This window comes from Artibeus jamaicensis, unplaced genomic scaffold, assembly GCF_021234435.1.
Source record: "Artibeus jamaicensis isolate MK-2021 breed Jamaican fruit bat unplaced genomic scaffold, CSHL_Jam_final contig_525, whole genome shotgun sequence".
In the NCBI taxonomy this organism is placed as follows: Eukaryota; Metazoa; Chordata; class Mammalia; order Chiroptera; family Phyllostomidae; genus Artibeus; species Artibeus jamaicensis.
Window position 1 is genome coordinate 17,811,309 of NW_026521874.1, and position 19,840 is coordinate 17,831,148.

Below are 19,840 nucleotides of genomic sequence, written 5' to 3' on the forward strand. Positions count from 1 at the left end.
ATGAGGGTGGTTTTGGCTCTAGAATGAGGATGTTTGAGGGAGTTGCTAGATGGGGTACAAAGGGGCTTCTCACTGCAGAGAATGCATTATCCCAGAAGATGGAGGACATAGAGTCCAGATTAGGAAGAGTTTTGAGGAGACCTATGAGGTTACTCTTCATGTTTCGTGTTGAAGAGAAATCAAATTCCAGCTCAGGAGGTGCAAAGTTAGTTAGGTTGGTGGGGGGGGGGGGGGGGTCTCAGGAAATTAAAAAAACCAAAGATATTGATTTGGGAAAATTAGAGTAGATTTCTATAAAATTTTATTGCTGAAAGGAAATGTAGAGATCACCTGATCAAAGTTCTTAATTTTACAGTTGGGGAAACTGAGGTCCACAGGAGGAAAGTGACTTTTCCAAGCCACACAGAAACTCAGGGTCTGGCTTCTGTACCTCGCTCAAGGCTGGAATTGAGGAATTTGGGATGGTCTTCAAAAAAATTTTTTTTAAACCAGAGACTAAATGCATGATTTTGGGCAAAGAAATCACTGGATTCAGATTCCATAAACATGGGGGTAATAGTTAACTATTCCACTTAGCTGGGCTGCTTATTAATTAAGGTGCAATTAGTATGAGTCACATGACTCTTAGAGTTCTGGCCTGGATTACACTGGCCTCTGTGAAGGGTTTATGCTGTTCTTTAGATCAGCAGACAGGCCCTGGGTGGGGACTTGGTTCTGTGTGTAGTACAAGACAGAGAGGCCTGGCCACAGGGCTGTGTCTGAGGCTCCTGGGAGGCAGTTATCAGGTGGGTCAGGACTGCCGAGGAGGGAGCAGACTCCTCGTGGGGCAGTGGGTTTCCTGTGGCTGGAGGGTTTGGGCACAGAGAATGTGGCAGGGATTCATGCAGTAGAGAGATGGCAGGCCTAAGCGAGCCCTAAGTTTACCTTTACTTCTGAGGCTGTCCTCTCAATGGTGGGCCCGCAGCCTGGCCTGGCCTGGCCTTCCAGCCTCATCAGGGCAACCCTGTGCTCTCCTTGGTATGAAAAGAGTGGTAGAGATTACAGCCAACCTTGCTTTTCACAACCGGGAACATTTTGAAAGTGGCAATTTTTTATTCTGACTTGGGCAGGTAGGTATAGTATCACCCCCTCCACTACCCCACCCAGAAATGAGGCCCAAGGGTTGGCATGACTTTCCTGGGTCAGTTGGACATAGAGCCTTGTCTTTTCTTTCTCCAGACAACTTTACTGAGCTGTAATTCTCAAAGCGTATGCTTTTCTCAGGGTAAACAATGAATGGTTTTCTAGCATTATATTCACAGAGTTGAGCAACCATCACTACTATCAATTAAAAAGTATTTTTTGTCTCCCTCCATGGAAATCCCGTATCCCTTAGCCATCACCCCACACTTCACCCCAGTCCCCTCGCCCTTGGCAACCATTATTCTCCTCTCTGTCCCTATGGATTTGCTTACTCTGGACATTTCATAGAAGTGGGATCATGCGATATTCTTTTGTGTCTGGCTTATTCTACATGGCATAATGTTTTCGGGGTTCATCCAGGTTGTAGCATGTATCAATACTTCATTCCTCTCTATGAATGAACAAGATTCCATTGCATGGATGCTCTACATTATTTTTTATCCATTTATCAGTGGATAGACATTGTGTTGTTTCCACTTTTTAGCTATTATAAATAATACTGGTATGAACATCCATGTACCCATTTTTGTGTGGACACGTGCTTTCATTTCTCTTGGATAGACACCCAGGAGTAGAGTTGATGGGTCATATGGTTACTCAGTGTTCAACTATTTGAGGAACTGCAAGACTGTTTACCACAGTGGCTGTACCATTTTATATTAGTGCCAGGAAGGTATGATGGTTTTCTATTTCTCCACATATCCACCCACACTTGTTATTATCTGTCCTTTTCTTTTTTTATTCTTATAACCACCCTAGTAGCTGCAAAGGAGTATCTCATTGTGGTTTTGATTTAAATTTCTCTGATGTTGACCATTTTTTTATGTGATTATTAACTACTTGTTCATTTTTTTTGAGAAATGTCTATTCTGATCCATTTGCCATTTGTAAATGAATTGTCTTCTTATTATTGAGTTGTAGCAGTTCTATATATATTCTGTATACTAGATCCATGTTAGATATATGTTTTGCAAATATTTTCATCCATTCTTTGGACCATCTTTTCACTTTCTTGAATCCCGATTTAAACATTTATGCTATATTATGAATCTTTTGGGTGAGAGATCTCATAAAAGTACCCTTAGGTGGAAACACACATACACCCCATCGCCACCATCATCAACCAATTGCAAGGTGTTAACCTCATATATCTTTTGTCCCTACCTCTTTGTTGACTGCTAGGGGTTTGCAATATAATGTAAGGCCACAATCCATTCTTTAAAATGTCTAGTCTTTCTGGAGACATCAGTCAAAGACCAACCATGGTGTGGTTTCAGAAGGCAAACAAATGCTGAGTCCTCACATGTTCCAGTACAAAAGAGCTGAAGTGCTGTGTGCACCACTCATTACCTCCTTCTCCTCCAGGGCTGCGAGGCCTGATGCTGTCAGTCATGTTGGCTTCCCTCATGAGCTCCCTGACCTCCATCTTCAACAGCGCCAGCACCCTCTTCACCATGGACCTCTACACCAAGATTCGGAAGCAGGCATCGGAGAAAGAGCTCATGATTGCAGGAAGGTAAATGCAGCTTGAATAACTACAGAGGTGCCATCAAGCTAGAGAAGGCTGGGAGATGGATGGAGAGAATGGGAGTAAACTCTGTGACTAATTGTATTTGGCCTCCAGTGGCATCAACTTTAAATTGGAGATCATCAAACAATGCCCCTCTGGAGTGAGAAGTGACATCAGAAATCATCTCATCTAAACCTCAAGTTATCACTGAGGAAAATGAGGGTCATCCTGCCTAAATCTAGGCAGCTGGGACAATGGCAGAGCCATGACTGGAACCCCAACTGAGTCTTTGTCCGGGGTCCTCTACACCAACTCAGCCCTCTGCATTGAGGCTCTCCTTACTGGCCATCTTTGAGGCCCAGATACCTCCAGTGACTTGATCCTTTGCTGCAACATTGTGCAAGGCCACTGTGTGGGTCAAGTGATATTGAGCTTGGGAACACACTCTGTAAAATCTAAGGCACCGGGCTACGTGCACTTTTGTTATTATCAATGGACTAGTGGACATGGCAGGGTATGGAAAGCAGTGAGCAGGCACGTGGGTCGGGTGTGCTCATTATCATGATTATCCGTGATCAGATGGTCTGAATAGAGGACTAGCAGGAGCTCCACTACGTCTCTTCATAGGGTGGTAGGGCAGCTGGAACAAGTCCCTGGGAAGTCAGTCCAGGGAAAGGTCCCCATTGAGTGCAGGAAGGGTAAGGGCTCCTCGTTGTTCTCATGACTAAGATTAGGACAAAGGAAAACTGACAGTTCACTCTCAGGTGACAAGGTGAGAGTCTACTACTTTGTTTCACAAGATGCAACACCATCACCCTGACTAATTTTTCCTTAGAAAGGAGTTTACTGGCTTTTTCTGTTATTTATGAGGCTCGAGGTGCAGCACGGGAAAGAGCCATTTTGTTGCTTTGCTCTGAGCCGGACCTTTGGCCCTGAGGTTGTGTTGAGACTTACAGTTTGGTGTTTGCCAGATGACTGCTGCCTGGGGCTCTTCCCTGACTACACAAACCTACACTTACATGAAATAATCCCACACTTTGCTGTGGGGACTGTAAGAGTGATCAAGGGCTCAGAGAAGCGAGAGGTGAGCGTGACATGCAATTGGGGAAGGCTCCTGGGTGAGGAAGACTCTTAACTGAGTCCACAATGCTGGGTTGGGTTTGGGTAAGTGGAGGGTGGTGGGAATAGCATTCCAGAGAAAGAAATATATGAGTGAAAACGGTGTTTTGTGAAGTTTATTTTTAGACTTTTTTTTGGCCTTAAATTCAGGTAATTGAGGCAAAGAAATCACAGTCTTTTTCTTTTTTTTTTTTTAAATTAAATCAAGAGTACCAGTAAGAGGACTTGGGCAGCACTGGAGGGTTCGGGGGACCTCCAGTCTTTTCAGGTTTGACAGAAACACAATTGGAGGAGAGAGAGAAATACCTGTAGTATCCCTTTCTATCCAGACTGTTCCTTTAGAAACTTTTCTTGGCTTATGATTTTCATTTTACTCTGAAGAAGAAGGAGGAGAAGGGCGAAGAGAAGAAAATAATAATTATTGTCTTTATTGTGTATTGAGTGCTTACTAGTTGCTAACTGCTTGCTTACTACTTAACTACAGCTAATCCTGATTCCAACCTCGTACACTCATTTATGGTATTCCCAGACTACAGGTAGGGAAACTGAGACTCTGAGAGGTAAAGCAAAGCATACTCTGTCACACAGAGAAAATAAACATTTGAATCTAGGATTGTCTGGACCTGAAGTTCACATCTGTGTTTCTATACTGTACTGCCTCTCAGAGTGGGCCTTTCTCATAGTTGTGGCTGGTTTAGGTTACTATTGGAAGTCAGGTGTATTTCACTTACTCACAGGTACAGATACCTTTCCCAAGGATGTGGGGGCAACTTTTTCCCAAGTCCCCCCGAGTGCCACGGACAAAAATGAATGAATATGGCCGAGACATGCTGAGATCTGCTTGAGGAGGAGGAGTGGGCTGTGGCCAGTCTCAGGGGAGACAAAGGCCAGCAGCGGCCAGTTTCTCCGAGGAGAAAAAGGCCCCAAGCCCCGTGCTCCATAGCCTTTTATTGGGTTGTAATACACAGGAATACAGGGCGGCAAGGATCAAACAGGAGATAACATTTCAAAGAAATCTGAGGGCTGTCTGCAGTGGCTGAGTCAGTGTCTGTCAGGAAGAGAGTTGTAGAAACTTTGGGAGACATACTCATTTCCTTTCAGGCCCTTATCATATGAATGAAAGCACTCTTAGCAGAGCAGATTTCACAGGTTTATCAGCAAGTCTGTGATGCCAGATTTTCCCCTAGGACACACTCTAGCAAGGCAAGGAGCTGCACTTCTCCCCAATTCAGGCTTAAGGGGATTAGAGCCAGGAAGCACTTCTCCCGGGGAACATGGGGACTCAGGCTATGTCAAAGCTGGGGGGGCGGTGAGAGCCCATTGCTCTTTGTTGCAGCCCCCCCCATTCTTCCATGAAGACCTCCCAAGTGATTGAGTCTCGCTTAGGTACCCCCCCCCCCTTGCCATGAGGGGTCTTACCCGTCATTGATTTCCAACCAAACTTTGGGGGCAGGGAAAGGAACTGAGGCAGTGTTTGCTACCAAAGACAGGCTTTGTCTCCTGCGGCTCGAATTTCAAAGGTCATCCCTCACCCTTAGCCACAAGGGGTAGAGATACAATTCCTGAAACCAGGCAGATCGGTCTACAACACAAGGAGGCAGAATATGGAAGAAGAAAAGCCTCTAGAATGAATTTGCTATTTATGTTTCCTTGCTGTGGTCATAATATGCATATGTATTTGCTAGTTATTTATGTATTAGATATACAGCTATGTATATTTATTGACACTCTCTTGGGGGTTTTGATTTCAGATTGTTCATCCTGGCGCTGATTGGCATCAGCATTGCCTGGGTGCCTGTTGTTCAGTCAGCACAAAATGGGCAGCTCTTCGATTACATCCAGTCCATCACAAGTTACTTGGGACCTCCCATCGCCGCTGTCTTCCTGCTTGCAATTTTCTGTAAGAGAGTCAACGAGCCGGTAAGCATCAATCATGTGTAGCCAGAGAGGCCCATTCTGGCCCAGAAAGGCCCACCTGGACTTGCCTATTCCCCGTTGGAGGGGTTTTCCCATAGATGTCAAGGTGGAATGGATGCACTGCTGAGGGTGTGTATGGGAATGCTTCCAAGGGCCATGCGACTGTCGTACGTTCCCATTCTCCCGGACTCCCCTCTCCTCCTTACTGCAGTTTCTAAACTAATTCCCAGCTAATGATGTACATTTTCCACCCAATCTTGGTGATTTTTTTCCCCCAACAACATGGCTCTCCCTGGGAATTTTGCAGCCCCTGACAAGCAGCTGAAGAGGAGGAAGTCCTAGCACAGGCTACCTCCACTGGTCCTGCAGTGAGCTCTGCTTTCCAGCCAGCGCTCACCAGAGCCCAGTGAGGGTGCCCATGCACTTTATATGCAAAACAGCATAACAATCGAGGGGTAAAAGGTGGCACAAAATATTGGTACGGCGGGAGTCCTAGAGAGGCTGCATTAACATCGGCTGAGACTGAGAGGGAAGAGAGGGCATTCAAGGCAGAGAGAACCGCACTGACCAGAACTTGGAGGTAGAGGTGGGAGGACAGAGCAGAGGGTGAGAGACTGTCAGGAATCTCACCTGGCTGGAGAGGGAGTTAGTGTGTGTGGATAATAGAAGGCACAGTTGGGGAGAGAGGTTAAGTTTAGAGTAGGCAATGCCCCCTTGAAAGCCAGGCTAAAGAGATTGGGTCACCAATGGGTTGCCTTTGCAGGTTCTGAAGCACTGTGAAAATGATTCCTTTGGACATGGCTTCTGATGGGGGTGTTGCCCGGCTGTCTCTGTATCTAGCTGTCTACATGCCTGGGTGTGGGTGCCAGGAAACCATGGGGGTGCTGACCGTGTAGCTCATTGTTTGAAACAATGTAAATGGTGACCTGTTTGGGTGGAGATGACCCCTTTCTCCCAGTGGAACAGAAACAAATACCCAGGAAATACCTCACTGGAGTGACCCAGCTTTGAGGTGCATAAATCACCATGTGTATCTCTCTTCATTCGACATTTGCTATTAGGAAAATAGTACAGATTTGCTTGTGACACAAAACTGGGTGCACAGATAAAGACCTCTGGGAGATGAGCATTGAACCTGAAAGTGATCTTGGCAAGTTAGAGAAATGGGCACACAAAAGCATGAGTTTCATTAGCAATTGGCCAAGGCTGGTTCACTGGGAGACTTCGAAAATGCAAGTTATGAACATGAAGCTAGAAGCTTAACTGGGTATTGTGGTGGTCCACGAGCAGATTCAATTCAGTAATGGGCCAGGGCTTTAAAAAAAAATAAGGCTAAGAATTGGGATAGACTGTAGAAGTCCCCAATGGGGGAGGGGGATGATTCTGCCCTCCCCTGGGGGACATATGGTGATGTCTGGCCACATTTTTGATTGTTATGATTTGGGAAATATTATTGGTATCTAGTGGGTGGACCCCAGGGTTACTGCTAACATTCTATAATATGCAAGACAGCCCCCACCCCAACAATGAATTATCTCTGATGTCCAGAGATGAGGGTGAGGAACCCTGACCTAGAATTTTCAGAGAGCAGCACGCAGAGGCTGCAAAGTGATTCTCAGGACTGGTCAGGCACTGTGTGTTGAGGGGTGACTCCAAGTCTTGAGGAAAATGTCAAAGGCTCCCAGATTTTTCAAGCACCTCTTGAGAATGAAGGCTAAAGGAATAGGAAGAGGCTAATTGCCAGAAAAGAAGGAAAGCCTTAGCAAGTTTTATTGATACTGTTCACACAAAGTCAAGTCAGGAAATCATTTATATGACCAAATAAATATATGGAGGATAAATGGGAAACATCTTTTCTTTTCCCCTTGTTAATTCGTTCATCTAGCAGACGCTGCCTGATGCCAGACATGGGGTGAGGCACTGGCAGCACAAAGGGCGAGGTTTCTTCTCTGGGCCAGCACCCAGTTCAGAAGAGGAGGCTGAGAAGTGACTGTGTACTTACACAGCAGTGTGGTCAGTGCTGGCCGGGGGCATGTCCACTGTGCTGTAGCCACGGCAGGGAAATATGCCCACCCAGCTCTGTCTGCGGAGGAGAGGGGACATTCAGGTTAGGACCAGGTTACCAGGAAGGGAAGACCCTTGCTCTCTTAGGCAAGGGAATGGCCTGTGCAAAGACCTGGGACTGAAACATACACAATACATTTAAAGAAGAGCTGGTCATTTAGTGTCTGTGGAATATAAAGTGTGGGAAGACCAATGGCTAACAAAGGAGCTGTTCAGGTCAATGCTTGACAAAATCATGAAGGCTCTTTTTGGTCCCCCTTCTATGAGCTCACACTACTTTGTCATTGGTCCTTTTAAAATTTGGCCTCTAGATTCAGCCTGGTCATGTGGGTGGAGCCTGATAAAAAAGGTACAGAGAGAAAGAGAGAAATAAGGAAGGAAGGAAGGAAAGAAAGAAAGAAAAGGAAAGAATGGGTTGAAAAAGAAAACCCTAAAAAATCACCTCCAATATTTTTAGTTTCTTAAAGGCTTTCATATTTTTAATATGCAAACCCAAAATTTAATGTGAAAACACATAGAAGAATTTTACATTCTCATATAAAACAGTGACTTTGAATTCATAAAAGAGGCTGATGGACAAGTTCCTTTCTCCTCTGTCCCCAAAAGACCCATTGCCTTTTCCATGTCTTTGAGAAATACAATTATTTCACAGTTACTTTACATCTAAATGTGTCTAAATCTGGAGACTAATGATAATAGTAGCTGCAGGTAGAGATTCAAGTTATTTTTAACGTTAAAGAGAATTTTTGGAAGTAAGGCGTTGGGTTGGTACTCTCACCGGGTCTTAGACACTTTACCCCATTGTATCTTGAATCCTTGTCTGGTGACCCAGATGAAATCACATCACTGAAACATGACCAACAGGACGCCCACCCAGGCCTAATGTAACCTTCTCAGCCATTCCAGTGTGCGGGCTTCAGGTGGCCTGGGCTATAGTTTCTCTCACCTTTATTCTGCTGCCTCTGTCCCTCAGGAGTGCACAGCTGTTTCTTGTGTTCAGCATTTGGTGACCCCAGGTTTTCTTCCACAGGGAGCCTTTTGGGGACTGATCATAGGATTTCTGATTGGGGCGGCCCGTATGATCGCCGAGTTTGCTTATGGCACCGGGAGCTGCATGGAACCCAGCAACTGTCCCACGATTATCTGTGGTGTGCACTACCTGTACTTTGCCATCATCCTCTTTACCATTACTGTCATCGTCATCCTGGTCGTCTCCCTCCTCACCAAGCCCATTGAAGACAAGCATGTGAGTGCCCACTTGGGAGACCTGTCCGGCCCTTGTCTTGCATGCACGCTGCACACCCGTCTTGGTCGCCCTCAGCTCAACTAGATGTTGCACACTCGCGTGACTAAACAGTCCACACTTGCCAGTGGGGTGCTGTAGATTGATACAGGACAGGAAACTCGGGGTGACTGCAGGGCAGTGTCTATCGTGTGTCTTCAGCAGGAGTGTTCAAGCACTCTACATTTCCGTCCAGGGGCTGGTCTCTGAATCATGCTCCCCAGGTGACAGCTCAGGTGCAAGGGTATGAGATCACATGGGCAGCACAGGGGCTACCCTGGCTTGGAAGCTCATGTCCCAAACAGAAACTTGTATTTCTTGTAACAGCTCCAAGGTTAGAACTTCCAGGTGTCCCAGCAAGAGACATACCTAGTTACAAAAATCACCACACTCAGGGAAATCTGAAGTATGACTTACCTTTTAACTTTCCCTATTAAGCCTCTAAACAGTGGCTCATAGAATTCAGGACTGAAGTCTAATGGATTCAAGACTTCAAAAATGGCAATACTCTTCTTTGGCTCTAGATGTCGCTCTCGGTTTAGGGTATTTTCACAGCCCTCCTACTGCAGATGAAGGTGATTGCTTATAGGCTTCTTCTTTTTTTTTTTTTATACTACAAGCTATACATTTTGGTAACCCAATACGCTTGGCATTCTACCTTTTTCAGGTTTCCAAGGAACATAGAGAGAGAGTTAACCCAATTACATTTGTCCATAGAGAAAGACAAAGGGTTTTGTTAGCCCATTACACCTCCCTAAACATAGGGACTCAAGAAATCCATAAGAGATCTTCAGTCTCATTGCCAAGCCTTCTAAGCTGTAGAGCAAACTTAATGTCAAAGAAAATTGCTTTTATAGCAGCAGAAGTGCCATGTTTACTTGCTGAATCTATCACAAGCTTTCTGTTGTAGTAATTCTTCCTGACATCTCCAGCTTTGGAAGTGTTGCACCCTCAAGCGCATGTGGGCTTCAGGCTTCCTCTTGTGTAGAGAAAGCAAAGTGGTCACCAAAAGAGGGTGTGGTTGGGATGAACACAATGCACTGGTTCATTCTTCAAGTTTCTGGTTTCATGTCAGTAGAAACTCTGCCTCCAGTTCTTTCCTATTGCAAATGGCCCATTTAGGCCCAATAGGTTCTATAAATTCTCTCCCTATAATATGACAAACACACAGTGCAAAAACATCATTTTACATTGCTGGTCTGGACAGATGGGTGTCTTATTTTGTTTCCCAGAACTGGTGCGAAAAGAAACAAGTTCATTTATCATATGTACCAAGAGTTTATTCATTCAAAGCATTTCTGTCCTCAAGGTAGTCTCTTAGCCTCACAATATGCATAAAGCATGTGGGTGAGTGTTTACATATGTATGGTTTACATCTAAGTTCCCGACATATTTAGATGTAATGCTATGGATCTGAATTGTTATATATGTTCATATAGGTGCTGGGAGGCCACAGTCCTTTCTCCTTCTTGAGGCATATCTCCTTGTTCTCCCAACTTCTTGGCCTGCGACTGTTTGGAACTTTCTGCTAGCCTGTTCTGCTTTCTCCGCAGCTCTACCGCCTGTGTTGGACCCTGCGCAACAGCACAGAGGAGCGTATCGACCTAGATGCAGGAGAGGAAAACATCCGCGAAGCCCCAGATGAGACTCTTGAAATAGGTGACTCATGACTCAGAGGCTATTCTGAAGCCCTAAAAAGTTACTCCTACACCAGCAAGACCGTTTTACTGAAGCCCTCCCTAAAGGCCTTTATCAAAGCGCAGATTTCTCTCCCAGGGGGAGCAGGGAGCAGGGTGAGGTGTGTGTGAGATGAATATGTAGGTTTGGGGGTATTCAGTCTGAAGCTTGGTCAAGGGCCAGAGGGAGGTAGAGAATCATTCCTGCTCCCCCACCCCTCAGTTTACAGTGCCTGGTGACTAAGGGTGGGTGAGGAATTTGCCACCTTGACTTGATTTGGGGCATGGCCAGGGACAAGGAAAGAGTCAGAGCTCTTCTGATATAGCCTGTGAACTTAAAGCAGATGGGATCAACACTGTGGCTAGTCTGATGACGTAAGGGGTGGGATAGAGGTTCAGGGATCTTACGTCCTACTGGCTTACCACATCAGATTTAGAAAACCAAATTTCTCTGGAAGTCCCATGATATAATTCCTAGTCAGTGTTCAGAGATTCATCCTGATTGTAGAGACATGCATTCCTCAGCTTCTGTGTTGTACCTTTTCTTTTCTCCATGGAGATGGTGGTGGAGATATGTGATGTATGGTGATGTGGGAGCTCAAGGTCGTGTGTTCTTTACCTGGTGTGAGGCAGAAGGTCTCATCGCTCCATCTGAAGGGAGTGCAGGTACAGCAGAACAAATTCTGAATCTGGCCATCAGGAATATCACAGAATCCTAGCTCTGGAAAGGGCTCTGAGGACATTTGGTTTTATCATCTTATTTTAAACATGTAAATTGATGCTCTGGAATGGAGAGGCTTTGCCTGGAGCCCTAGGTAGCTGACCCTGGTGCTGAAAAAGGAGCACCTGCCTGCTCTCCTGGAGCAGGCTGGCATGAACATGCCCCCACTTCTTCCGCTTCCAGAAATGTCCCCATGTTGAGTGAGAATATCATAGATTTTAAAGGAACATGCAGGGGGAGTATTTTGAATGTTTTAATGTGGAAAAAGAGATTAGGGTTTTGTTTTGTTTGTTTATTTGTTTGTTTGTTGCTCGTACCAGAGTTAAGACTTGGTTGGATAGAACTCATCCCATTTTAACTCAAAGTAAAGAGGCAGGCTGGTGCAGAGACAGAGTGTGGGATTAGGATTCAGGAAGAACTTAGACTGACTCCTAACTTCTCTACCCACTACCCTGGGCACATGATTTCATTTTTCTAAAGCTCAGGCTCATCACATAAAAGTATTATAAATGATAGCTTATACTTCATAGCACTGTTGAAAACATTGAAGGAAATAATATTCCATAATAGAATTGGCTGTACCTGTAGCATTATGTTTGCCACCAAGGAAAAGTTTTCTGAGTTTGTTTGAAAAGAGGTGAGCGGCAATGTGCATCTGTCAGGGATGCCTAGAAGGGACTCCCCCACTGGGAGAGAATAGGTGTAGTGATTTCTGAGGTTCATGGCAGTACTGGAATTCTGTTGTTTCTGGGCGAACTCATGGTGAGATCATAGTGACCACCCTGCCCTTAAAGTACAATAAACTAAAGATCTCTAGAGGGCTTTCATAGACAATGGGTGTCACCTTCACCATTGTCCAAGAAACAGCAGAATTCACCTCTATAGCATTGTCACCATGACCACCATCCTCGTGGCAGATAACGATGTAGTCATAATGTATCTGAATTATGAATACTTTAGTGTAGCATTTAATTTTGGTGCTGCATCATACTTTTTACAGCAGATGATGCAGGTATGATTCTTCTAATTTTAAAGATGAGTAAATGAGACATAGAGACTTTCTCAAAGCCACCCAACTTTAAATTTTTTTAAATTGAGTTTTGGAAAAAGAGAAGGAGGGAGGGAGAGATTGGCTTATTGTCCCATACATCTGTGCATCCATTGCTTGCTTCCTGTATGTGCCCTGACTGGGGATCACACCTGGAACCTTGGTGCATTGAGAGGATGCTCTAACCAATGGAGCTACTTGGCCAGGGTCCATCACCTTTCAATGGCCCAAATAAGCATGAGTTTCTAACTTGGGCTGGTCACAGAGCCTTTGCCATTCTCCTATTTTGGTGAAGTGGATCAAAGTACAGGGGTACAAGGAGGCTTGTCTATCTCTTTCTTATTTGTGTGATAGTGAAAAGAGACTACAAGGAGAATGGCAAAGACTACAAGGAGGCTAACACTTCTTGACACCTACTGTGTACTGGGTGGTCTCTTATTCAATCTCATAATGAAGAAGGCATTATTTATTCAGATTTACAGATACAGAGAATGAGAGGTGAATTAACAAGGTCATTAAACTGGGTTTTTGTCCCAGTTTTGACACACGTATGTATTTGATCACTACGAAGGTTCTTTCCAGTTCTAAAATTCTGTGCCGTAAAAATGGGAGAGTGGAGAGCAGTGATCCTTACCATGGTGCTCAAAACACAGTGGGCTTCATTGCATATCTAGTGAGTTACAGACCTGGCGTTCCAGCTCTGGTCTGTCTAACCGCAAGGCCATACCTGGGCAGGGGAGGGAATCAGTCCCCTTGGCGGGCATCCACTTTGAGTGGCAGGCCAGTTGGATGATTTGATTCAGCAGTGTTGATATGCAGCATCAGCTCTGAAGTTCTGAAGTGTCATCACTGCTGCCCTGTTCAGATTGATTCTTACTACATGGCTGGACCTGTTGCAAAGCCTTGGAATTTCCAGGTGTAACCCATGAACTCAGGAGTCATGAAATTCTCACTGCTTCTCAGTGATGTAGCAAACAGATACGTTCAGATGTTTCAAAGGTGTTACAGTGCTCAGCCCATTGTTAACATCTGTCTGCCATAAACTCTTATTCCTTGTTTGCTTCTAATGGTTCTAAATCAAAATGTGTTTGCATTTGGTCTGGTAGAGATGAAATGTATGCTAGTTGATCATAAGGATGTAGAATCCATCTGTTAACACCATCTCATAATTCACTAAGGTGACTCAGACATTTTGTACCATGTCCATTCCTGTGAATAAGGAAAATTGGGAAGTGTCTGAAAAATGGCAGCTGTTCCGTGATATGACATCCCCCCAACCCCTGGGAAACTTTTTTTTGTTCCTCCCGCTTCTGTATCCAGCAATTCTTTCATTCCTTTTCTCCAACACAGAATATCCTGAGAAGAAAAAAGGGTGCTTCAGGAAGGCCTATGACCTGTTCTGCGGCCTAGACCAGCAGGGCCCCAAGATGACAAAGGAAGAGGAGGAAGCCATGAAGAAGATGTTGATGGACACCTCCGAGAAGCCTTTGTGGAGGACGATCATGAACATCAATGCCGTCATCCTGCTGGCCGTGGCCGTCTTCTGCCATGCGTATTTTGCCTGAGTCCTGCCTTTTGCTGCAGACTGCTCTCCTGAAGGCCAGACTATTCATTTTGCCTCCCTTTCATCCCTGTCTGTGGTACTGAAGGGAAACTAGCCAGTTGTAAATTTTGACCAGTTGACAAATGTACACATGTGTAATTATAAGATAGCCAGATAAAAGTGATTAATTTGCTGTTAACTTAAGTATTTGAGGCCAGTGTGGTGTAGTCAGGTATACATATCAGAGCCACAGAAGAAAAGTCCACTCATTCAGGAAGAGGCAGACTAAGGAACAGAAGTCCCAGGACGCCTGACACACATCCGTCTCAGGTAGACTCAGCATGTCAACAGTGTTCGTGACCCTTGAATGTCATTTTTCAGAGCTGTGGCCCCCTTGGTTCCTGCCACTTGCCCTATCTGATCGTCCTCAATTTTTTCTTAAAGAAAAATTTTACTCCTTATCATATCCCTGTGAATTTTTTTTGTCATGAGAAAAATCAACCTGTTATACTGATAAACCTTTTGAAGCTAAGGATGGGAGCTAGATGGGGTCTCTCTCTGGGTGTTTGCTCTTTGAAGGAGAGAACAGGGCCTGAGAGTAGCACTTACCCAAAAGCAGCAAAAGCCAAATGGAAATATTGCTGTTATAAGAGAGGCATATTTTTTTGGTCATTTTGGAAGGTCAGAGAAGACAACAAATCAGCTATAAGGCAATCTTTCAAAAGTGGTCAGTTGGTCAAGAACAATAAAACTGAGCAAACTGTCAACAAATCCCAAGGCCAGTAAGTGGGGGGTGGGGGGGTAATCTGGAGCCTTGAAAATTTGCTGGACTTCTTGGAAGTGTCTCCTGGGGGTTCCTCACATTGTAGATCTCATTTGGGGTGGCATTCGCTGTGCCTGGAATGTTTGCTCCACTCAGTGGTGTTGGTGGACTGAATGAAGAGTGTGGGTATTATTTATAAACGCACTTTATTTTCAGTTAACTTCTTTTGTGGCTGCACAAAACACTTGCTGTGGTGACTGTCATACCCTTCCCAGGGGCCACTCTTCTTCCTGGTGTGGATGTTGACATACAGGCTCAGAAGTCAACTCTGTGTTATGTCATGGAGCAAGTGTGCCTCTTGGGGCATCTGTCCTCCCAAAGCAGCCCTGCTCTCCTGAAATACTGAGACTATTAGCCTGGGATTCTCCTCCACACGAGTGCAGGTGGCCATAGACCCTGCTCATTCCAGTTGTTGGATTGGTGACTGTCCCCTGACCAAGGTCAGGGTTCACCATCTCTGCTCTGTGTGATAGTGCTCAACACTTTTAGCTGAGGGGAGTGTATTTCTTGTTGAATTTGTCTGTTTCCTAGAGAGAATTTTAAAAATTTAACGAGCTAAATAGCATTCTTTCAGGTCTACCTGTGAAACCTTGATTGTATTGTAATATATTCTCATTAAAGTAAAGAAACTCTCAGGATGGCCTTGTTGACTGACTTCAGGTTAGCTTAGAAAGGGCAGGGTCTGAGGCTCTGAGGAGCTGAGAGTGGTTCCTGCATGGGAACTTGGTTCAGCAGGTGAAGGAGTGTCTTGTTCTCAGGGAAGGAAACCCAGAGATGTGTTTGAGGTGCCCTTATGTTCCTCTTATGCTAGGGAGATAAGACGGAAAAGTAGAGAATTTCAGGTGGCTAGCGTTGCTCAGCGTTTTCAGTTTTGTGTAGTTTGTGGTATTTTTGAGTTTTGAGAGGATAGAGGGAGAGGGTTGATGCTGATGGATGGAGTGGACACAAAGTATCAAGTTTGTCCTGGGTTCTGTGTCTGGCTTTGCCGATGACTCATCATGTATATTGTAGTAAATCATGTTGTCCCAACTATGTGTTTTTCTGTTTGAAAAATGGGAACCTTGGTGCTCATAGTGTCTCCCTAACTCCTCTGGGTGTGATGAGGTCACTTGGACCTCAGGGGATGGGAGATACATACATGAGAGGTGCCATACGGATGTTGTATTAAGCTGCATTTAGTCCCATAATTAAAATGTATTCTTGTACTTTGATAAAAATAAACATTAAAAACTATAACATCCAAGTTTCCTGTTCTCTAGAGATTCCAGACAAATTGAACCATGTCTGTGGTGAGTTTTAGTTGGTGTAATATATGAATTAGAAAGCAGGCACCAGGACAGTTGAGAGTAGAATATAGAATATAGCAACATGAAAAAAATGTAGGTAAGTTTGGAAATACTTTCACTTTCAAAATCTTTAGTAAACATGAGGTGAGTAGCTCTACCTTCAATGTATAATATCCTGTTAGGATAGACTGAGCCATGTGGGTAACCAGGGACCAGTAAGTGATAAACCGTACTAGAGTAATTTCGGGGTGCGGGGAAGAGCTATTCTTTTCTTCAAATGGAAGGTGGGTATTAAGGGGCAGAGTAATTGCTTATTAATGCTCAGCTTATACAGCTGAAAAAAAGTCATGCCCTATCAAGCAAAACAAGCTTCTTTAAATATAGATGACTCTCAAAAGGAAAACACAGACCTCCTACCCTGCAGAGTAAAGCTGGTCCTGGGACCTTTGGCATGTTCTATGTAGGTGAGCAAGGCACTGGTGTTTACTTAGAGAAACTTCTACCTCTGGAACTCACTAGAACCCACTCTTTGCTGGTGCTGAAGTCACTCACCATTTCCTAAAAGATGTGCTTGCAATCTGTCCTGTGTCACAAAACAAACCGTGGGAGAAAAGCACCCAATGTGCTTAGTTGAAAAGAGAGATTTCTTAACATCACCCCTGCCTCCAAGAAAACTTCTAATATTCAAATTGAATTTATGTAAATGAAGCTGTTTGAATGAGGTACCATTGCATTGGTGGGTCAGTGGGGGCAGGATTAGGGATGGGTGGGTGAGGTTCATTGGGCAGCATTGTTGGAGGGGTTCTGAAGGATGCAGGCAAATGCTGTTCAGTCTCACTGCCCCACACTGCATCCCTGACTCAGCCAGTTTTTGTAGTCTTTTTTAAAAATATATTTTTATTTTATTGATTATGCCATTACATTTGTTCTATTTCTCCCCCTTCGTTCCCCTCCACCCTGTATACCCCTCTTACCATTCTCCCCCCTTTAGTTCATGAACATGTGTCTCAAGTTCTTTAGATTCTATATTTCCCCTACTATTCTTGCCCTCCCTCCTATCTATTTTCTACCTACCGTCTATGCTACTTATTTTCTGTACCCTCTCCCCCCTTCTCCATCTCCGACTCCCCTGTTGCTAACCCTCCATGAGATCTTCATTTCTATGGTTCTGCTCCTGATCTAGCTGTCCTCTTAGTTTGCTTTTGTTTTAGGTGTGGTTGTTGATAACTGTGAGTTTGCTGTCCTTTCACTGTTCATCTTTTTTATCTTCTTTTTCTTAGGTAAGTCTCTTTAACATTTCATATAATAAGGGCTTGGTGAGGATGAACTTCTTGAATTTGATCTTATTTGAGAAGCACTTTATCTGCCCTTCCATTCTAAATAAAAGCTTTGCTGGATAGAGCAATCTTGGATGTAGGTCTTTGGATTTCATGCCTTGGAATACTTCTTTCCAGCCCCTTCTTGTCTGCAAGGTCTCTTTTGAGAAATCCGCTGACAGTCTGATGGGAACTCCTTTGTAGGTGACTTTCCCCTTATCTCTTGCTGCTTCTAGGATTCTCTCCTTCATTTTAATCTTGGCCGATGTAATGATGATGTGCCTTGGTGTGTTCCTTCTTGGGTCCAACTTCTTTGGGACTCACTGAGCTTCCTGGATTTCCTGGCAGTCTATTTCCTTTGCCAGACTGGGGAAGTTCTCCTTTATTATTTGTTCAAATAAGTTTTCCACTCGTGGCTATTTCTCTTCCCCTTCTGGTACCCCTATAATTTGGCTGTTGGAACATTTAAAGATATCCTGGAGGTTCCTAAGCCTCTCCTCATTTTTTTGAATTCTTGTTTCTTCATCCTTTTCTGTTTGGTCATTTTTTCCCTCCTTCTGGTCCACTCCTTTGATTTGATTCCCAGTTTCCTTTCCATTACTATTGGTTTCCTGTGTATTTCCCTTCATTTCAATTAGGTCAGCCTTCATATGTTCCTCTAATTTGTGACTAAAATCAACCAGTTTTGTGAGCATCCTGATCACCAGTGTTTTGAACTGTGCATCTGACAGTTTGGCTATTTCTTCATCACTTAGATTTATCAGTTCTGGGGCTCTGAGTTGTTCTTGAGCCATGTTTTTATCTGTTTGTGCCTGTTACGAATGAGGAGCGGAGACTTTAGGTGTTCACCAGAGCAGGGCTACCCAGGTCGCTGGTTTGTGATGCTGTATGTGGGGGCGGGGTCAGAGAGGGACCATGGTGGTTCCCTCTGCCGCTTCCTGCTGCTGGGGCCTGCGCAGTCTGTCTCACTGCTAGTTCCTTCACTGGGTTTTCTGTGTGCGAATGTGTGACTACAGTCAGCCCTCAGTGGGTCCACCGCCTTGTGCCCTCAGTGGGTCTGCTCGCTTCTCCACACCTGGGATCCGACCACGGCTGCTGGTGCACCTGGGTCACGCTCCCGGGTCAGTCCTGAGGATCTTTCCTGCCCGACCCCGCTCTGCTGCTGGCTCTGCCCCTCTTACTGGTTTGGCTGAAGGGTTCATTGTTGTCAGACTTCTGTGTAGTTCAATATTCTGTGGTTTGGCTGCTTTTTTGTTGCTAAAACTTTGTTGTTTTTAAACTTAGTTGTGCGAGAGGGTGCAGTGCTTCCACCTACGCCTCCATCTTGGCGGAAGTCTAAATAAGTAAAATCTTTTAAAAAATAAATGAAACGCCCTTTCAAAGTGAGAGGCAATGAACACTTATTAGAGATCACAGAATAGCTATTTGGGAATTATTGATTCAGACAGAAATCCCCAAAAAATGTTCGAATTAGGAGATAAAGGCAATAGGTATTTATCAGAAAGGAAATGAGAACAATTATGTCAGGAGGAGGGGATATTTCTATTGCTGCAGGAAGGCTAACATTGTGACCTAATTATGCACAAGGTTATTAATTTTCAGTCCCATAGCCACAGTGCAGCAGTCAGAACATCTGCTCTCCTCTTATCCTTGCAAACAGTTCTTGGGGATGCAAGGTTGCTTTAGACCCCGTCCAAAGGCTGTTTTGCTCTCTTCACATCCTAAAGGTTTGAGGCTTAAAGGCAGTTCCTTTGGGATGGCAGCTCCAACCCTATTTTAAAGTGGTTCCAGTTATTATTTTTATAGGTCTGCTTACCAAAGAGAGCATCATCTAACAAAACTTGTTCAAGCCTGGAGCTGGAAGGGAGGGACCCATGATGAGCAAATGGAGAGTGTATGGTGAGCTGCAGAGAGATGACCTGGGAGGCTTGCCCCTGAGCACCTTGTCTCAGGGATTATTTCAGGATCAGCACCCGTGGTCTGAGCACCAGCAGCAGACGGAATAAACGTGGGAGCAAGGCTCAGAGAGACAGAGCAGTGCCCCAGTGAGCTGGCCATGCCCACGCTGAAGGAGAGCCACCCTCACTGTGGTGTATTCTACCCTCATTTAAAAAAGAAACCACTTTAAAAACGTCGGAAGAGCAAAAATTAAGAGTGAAGAGAAATGCCATGTCTCAGTGAGGATGTTGGAACATGCAGTGATGGCCTGGGAACAGCTGGCTGCAGCCATTTGCCAGACCAGTCTAGCAGCACTTAGTAGGTTTTCGTCAACGTGAGCCCAGAAATGCTGGGGCCAATGGTATCCCCCAGGTTTCATGGCTGAACAGAAAGAATGAGCAAATGAACCAGTGCC

The 19,840-nt window shown here is 44.7% G+C and overlaps 1 protein-coding gene across 2 annotated transcripts in view; it reads left to right on the top strand.

Annotated features, from left to right (window-relative positions):
• The window catches only part of SLC5A1 (solute carrier family 5 member 1), an 80,652-nt gene extending 66,397 nt beyond the window's left edge, over window positions 1–14,255 (top strand). For both annotated transcript variants that reach the window (XM_053669943.1, XM_037166837.2), the window contains exons 11-15: window positions 2,548–2,698; window positions 5,563–5,731; window positions 8,823–9,038; window positions 10,628–10,733; window positions 13,870–14,255. In XM_053669943.1, the coding sequence (XP_053525918.1) occupies window positions 2,548–2,698; window positions 5,563–5,731; window positions 8,823–9,038; window positions 10,628–10,733; window positions 13,870–14,084 (857 nt within the window). In that variant the 3' untranslated portion in view covers window positions 14,085–14,255. The remainder of the gene's footprint in view (window positions 1–2,547; window positions 2,699–5,562; window positions 5,732–8,822; window positions 9,039–10,627; window positions 10,734–13,869) is intronic.
• Window positions 14,256–19,840: the final 5,585 nt, after the last annotated feature.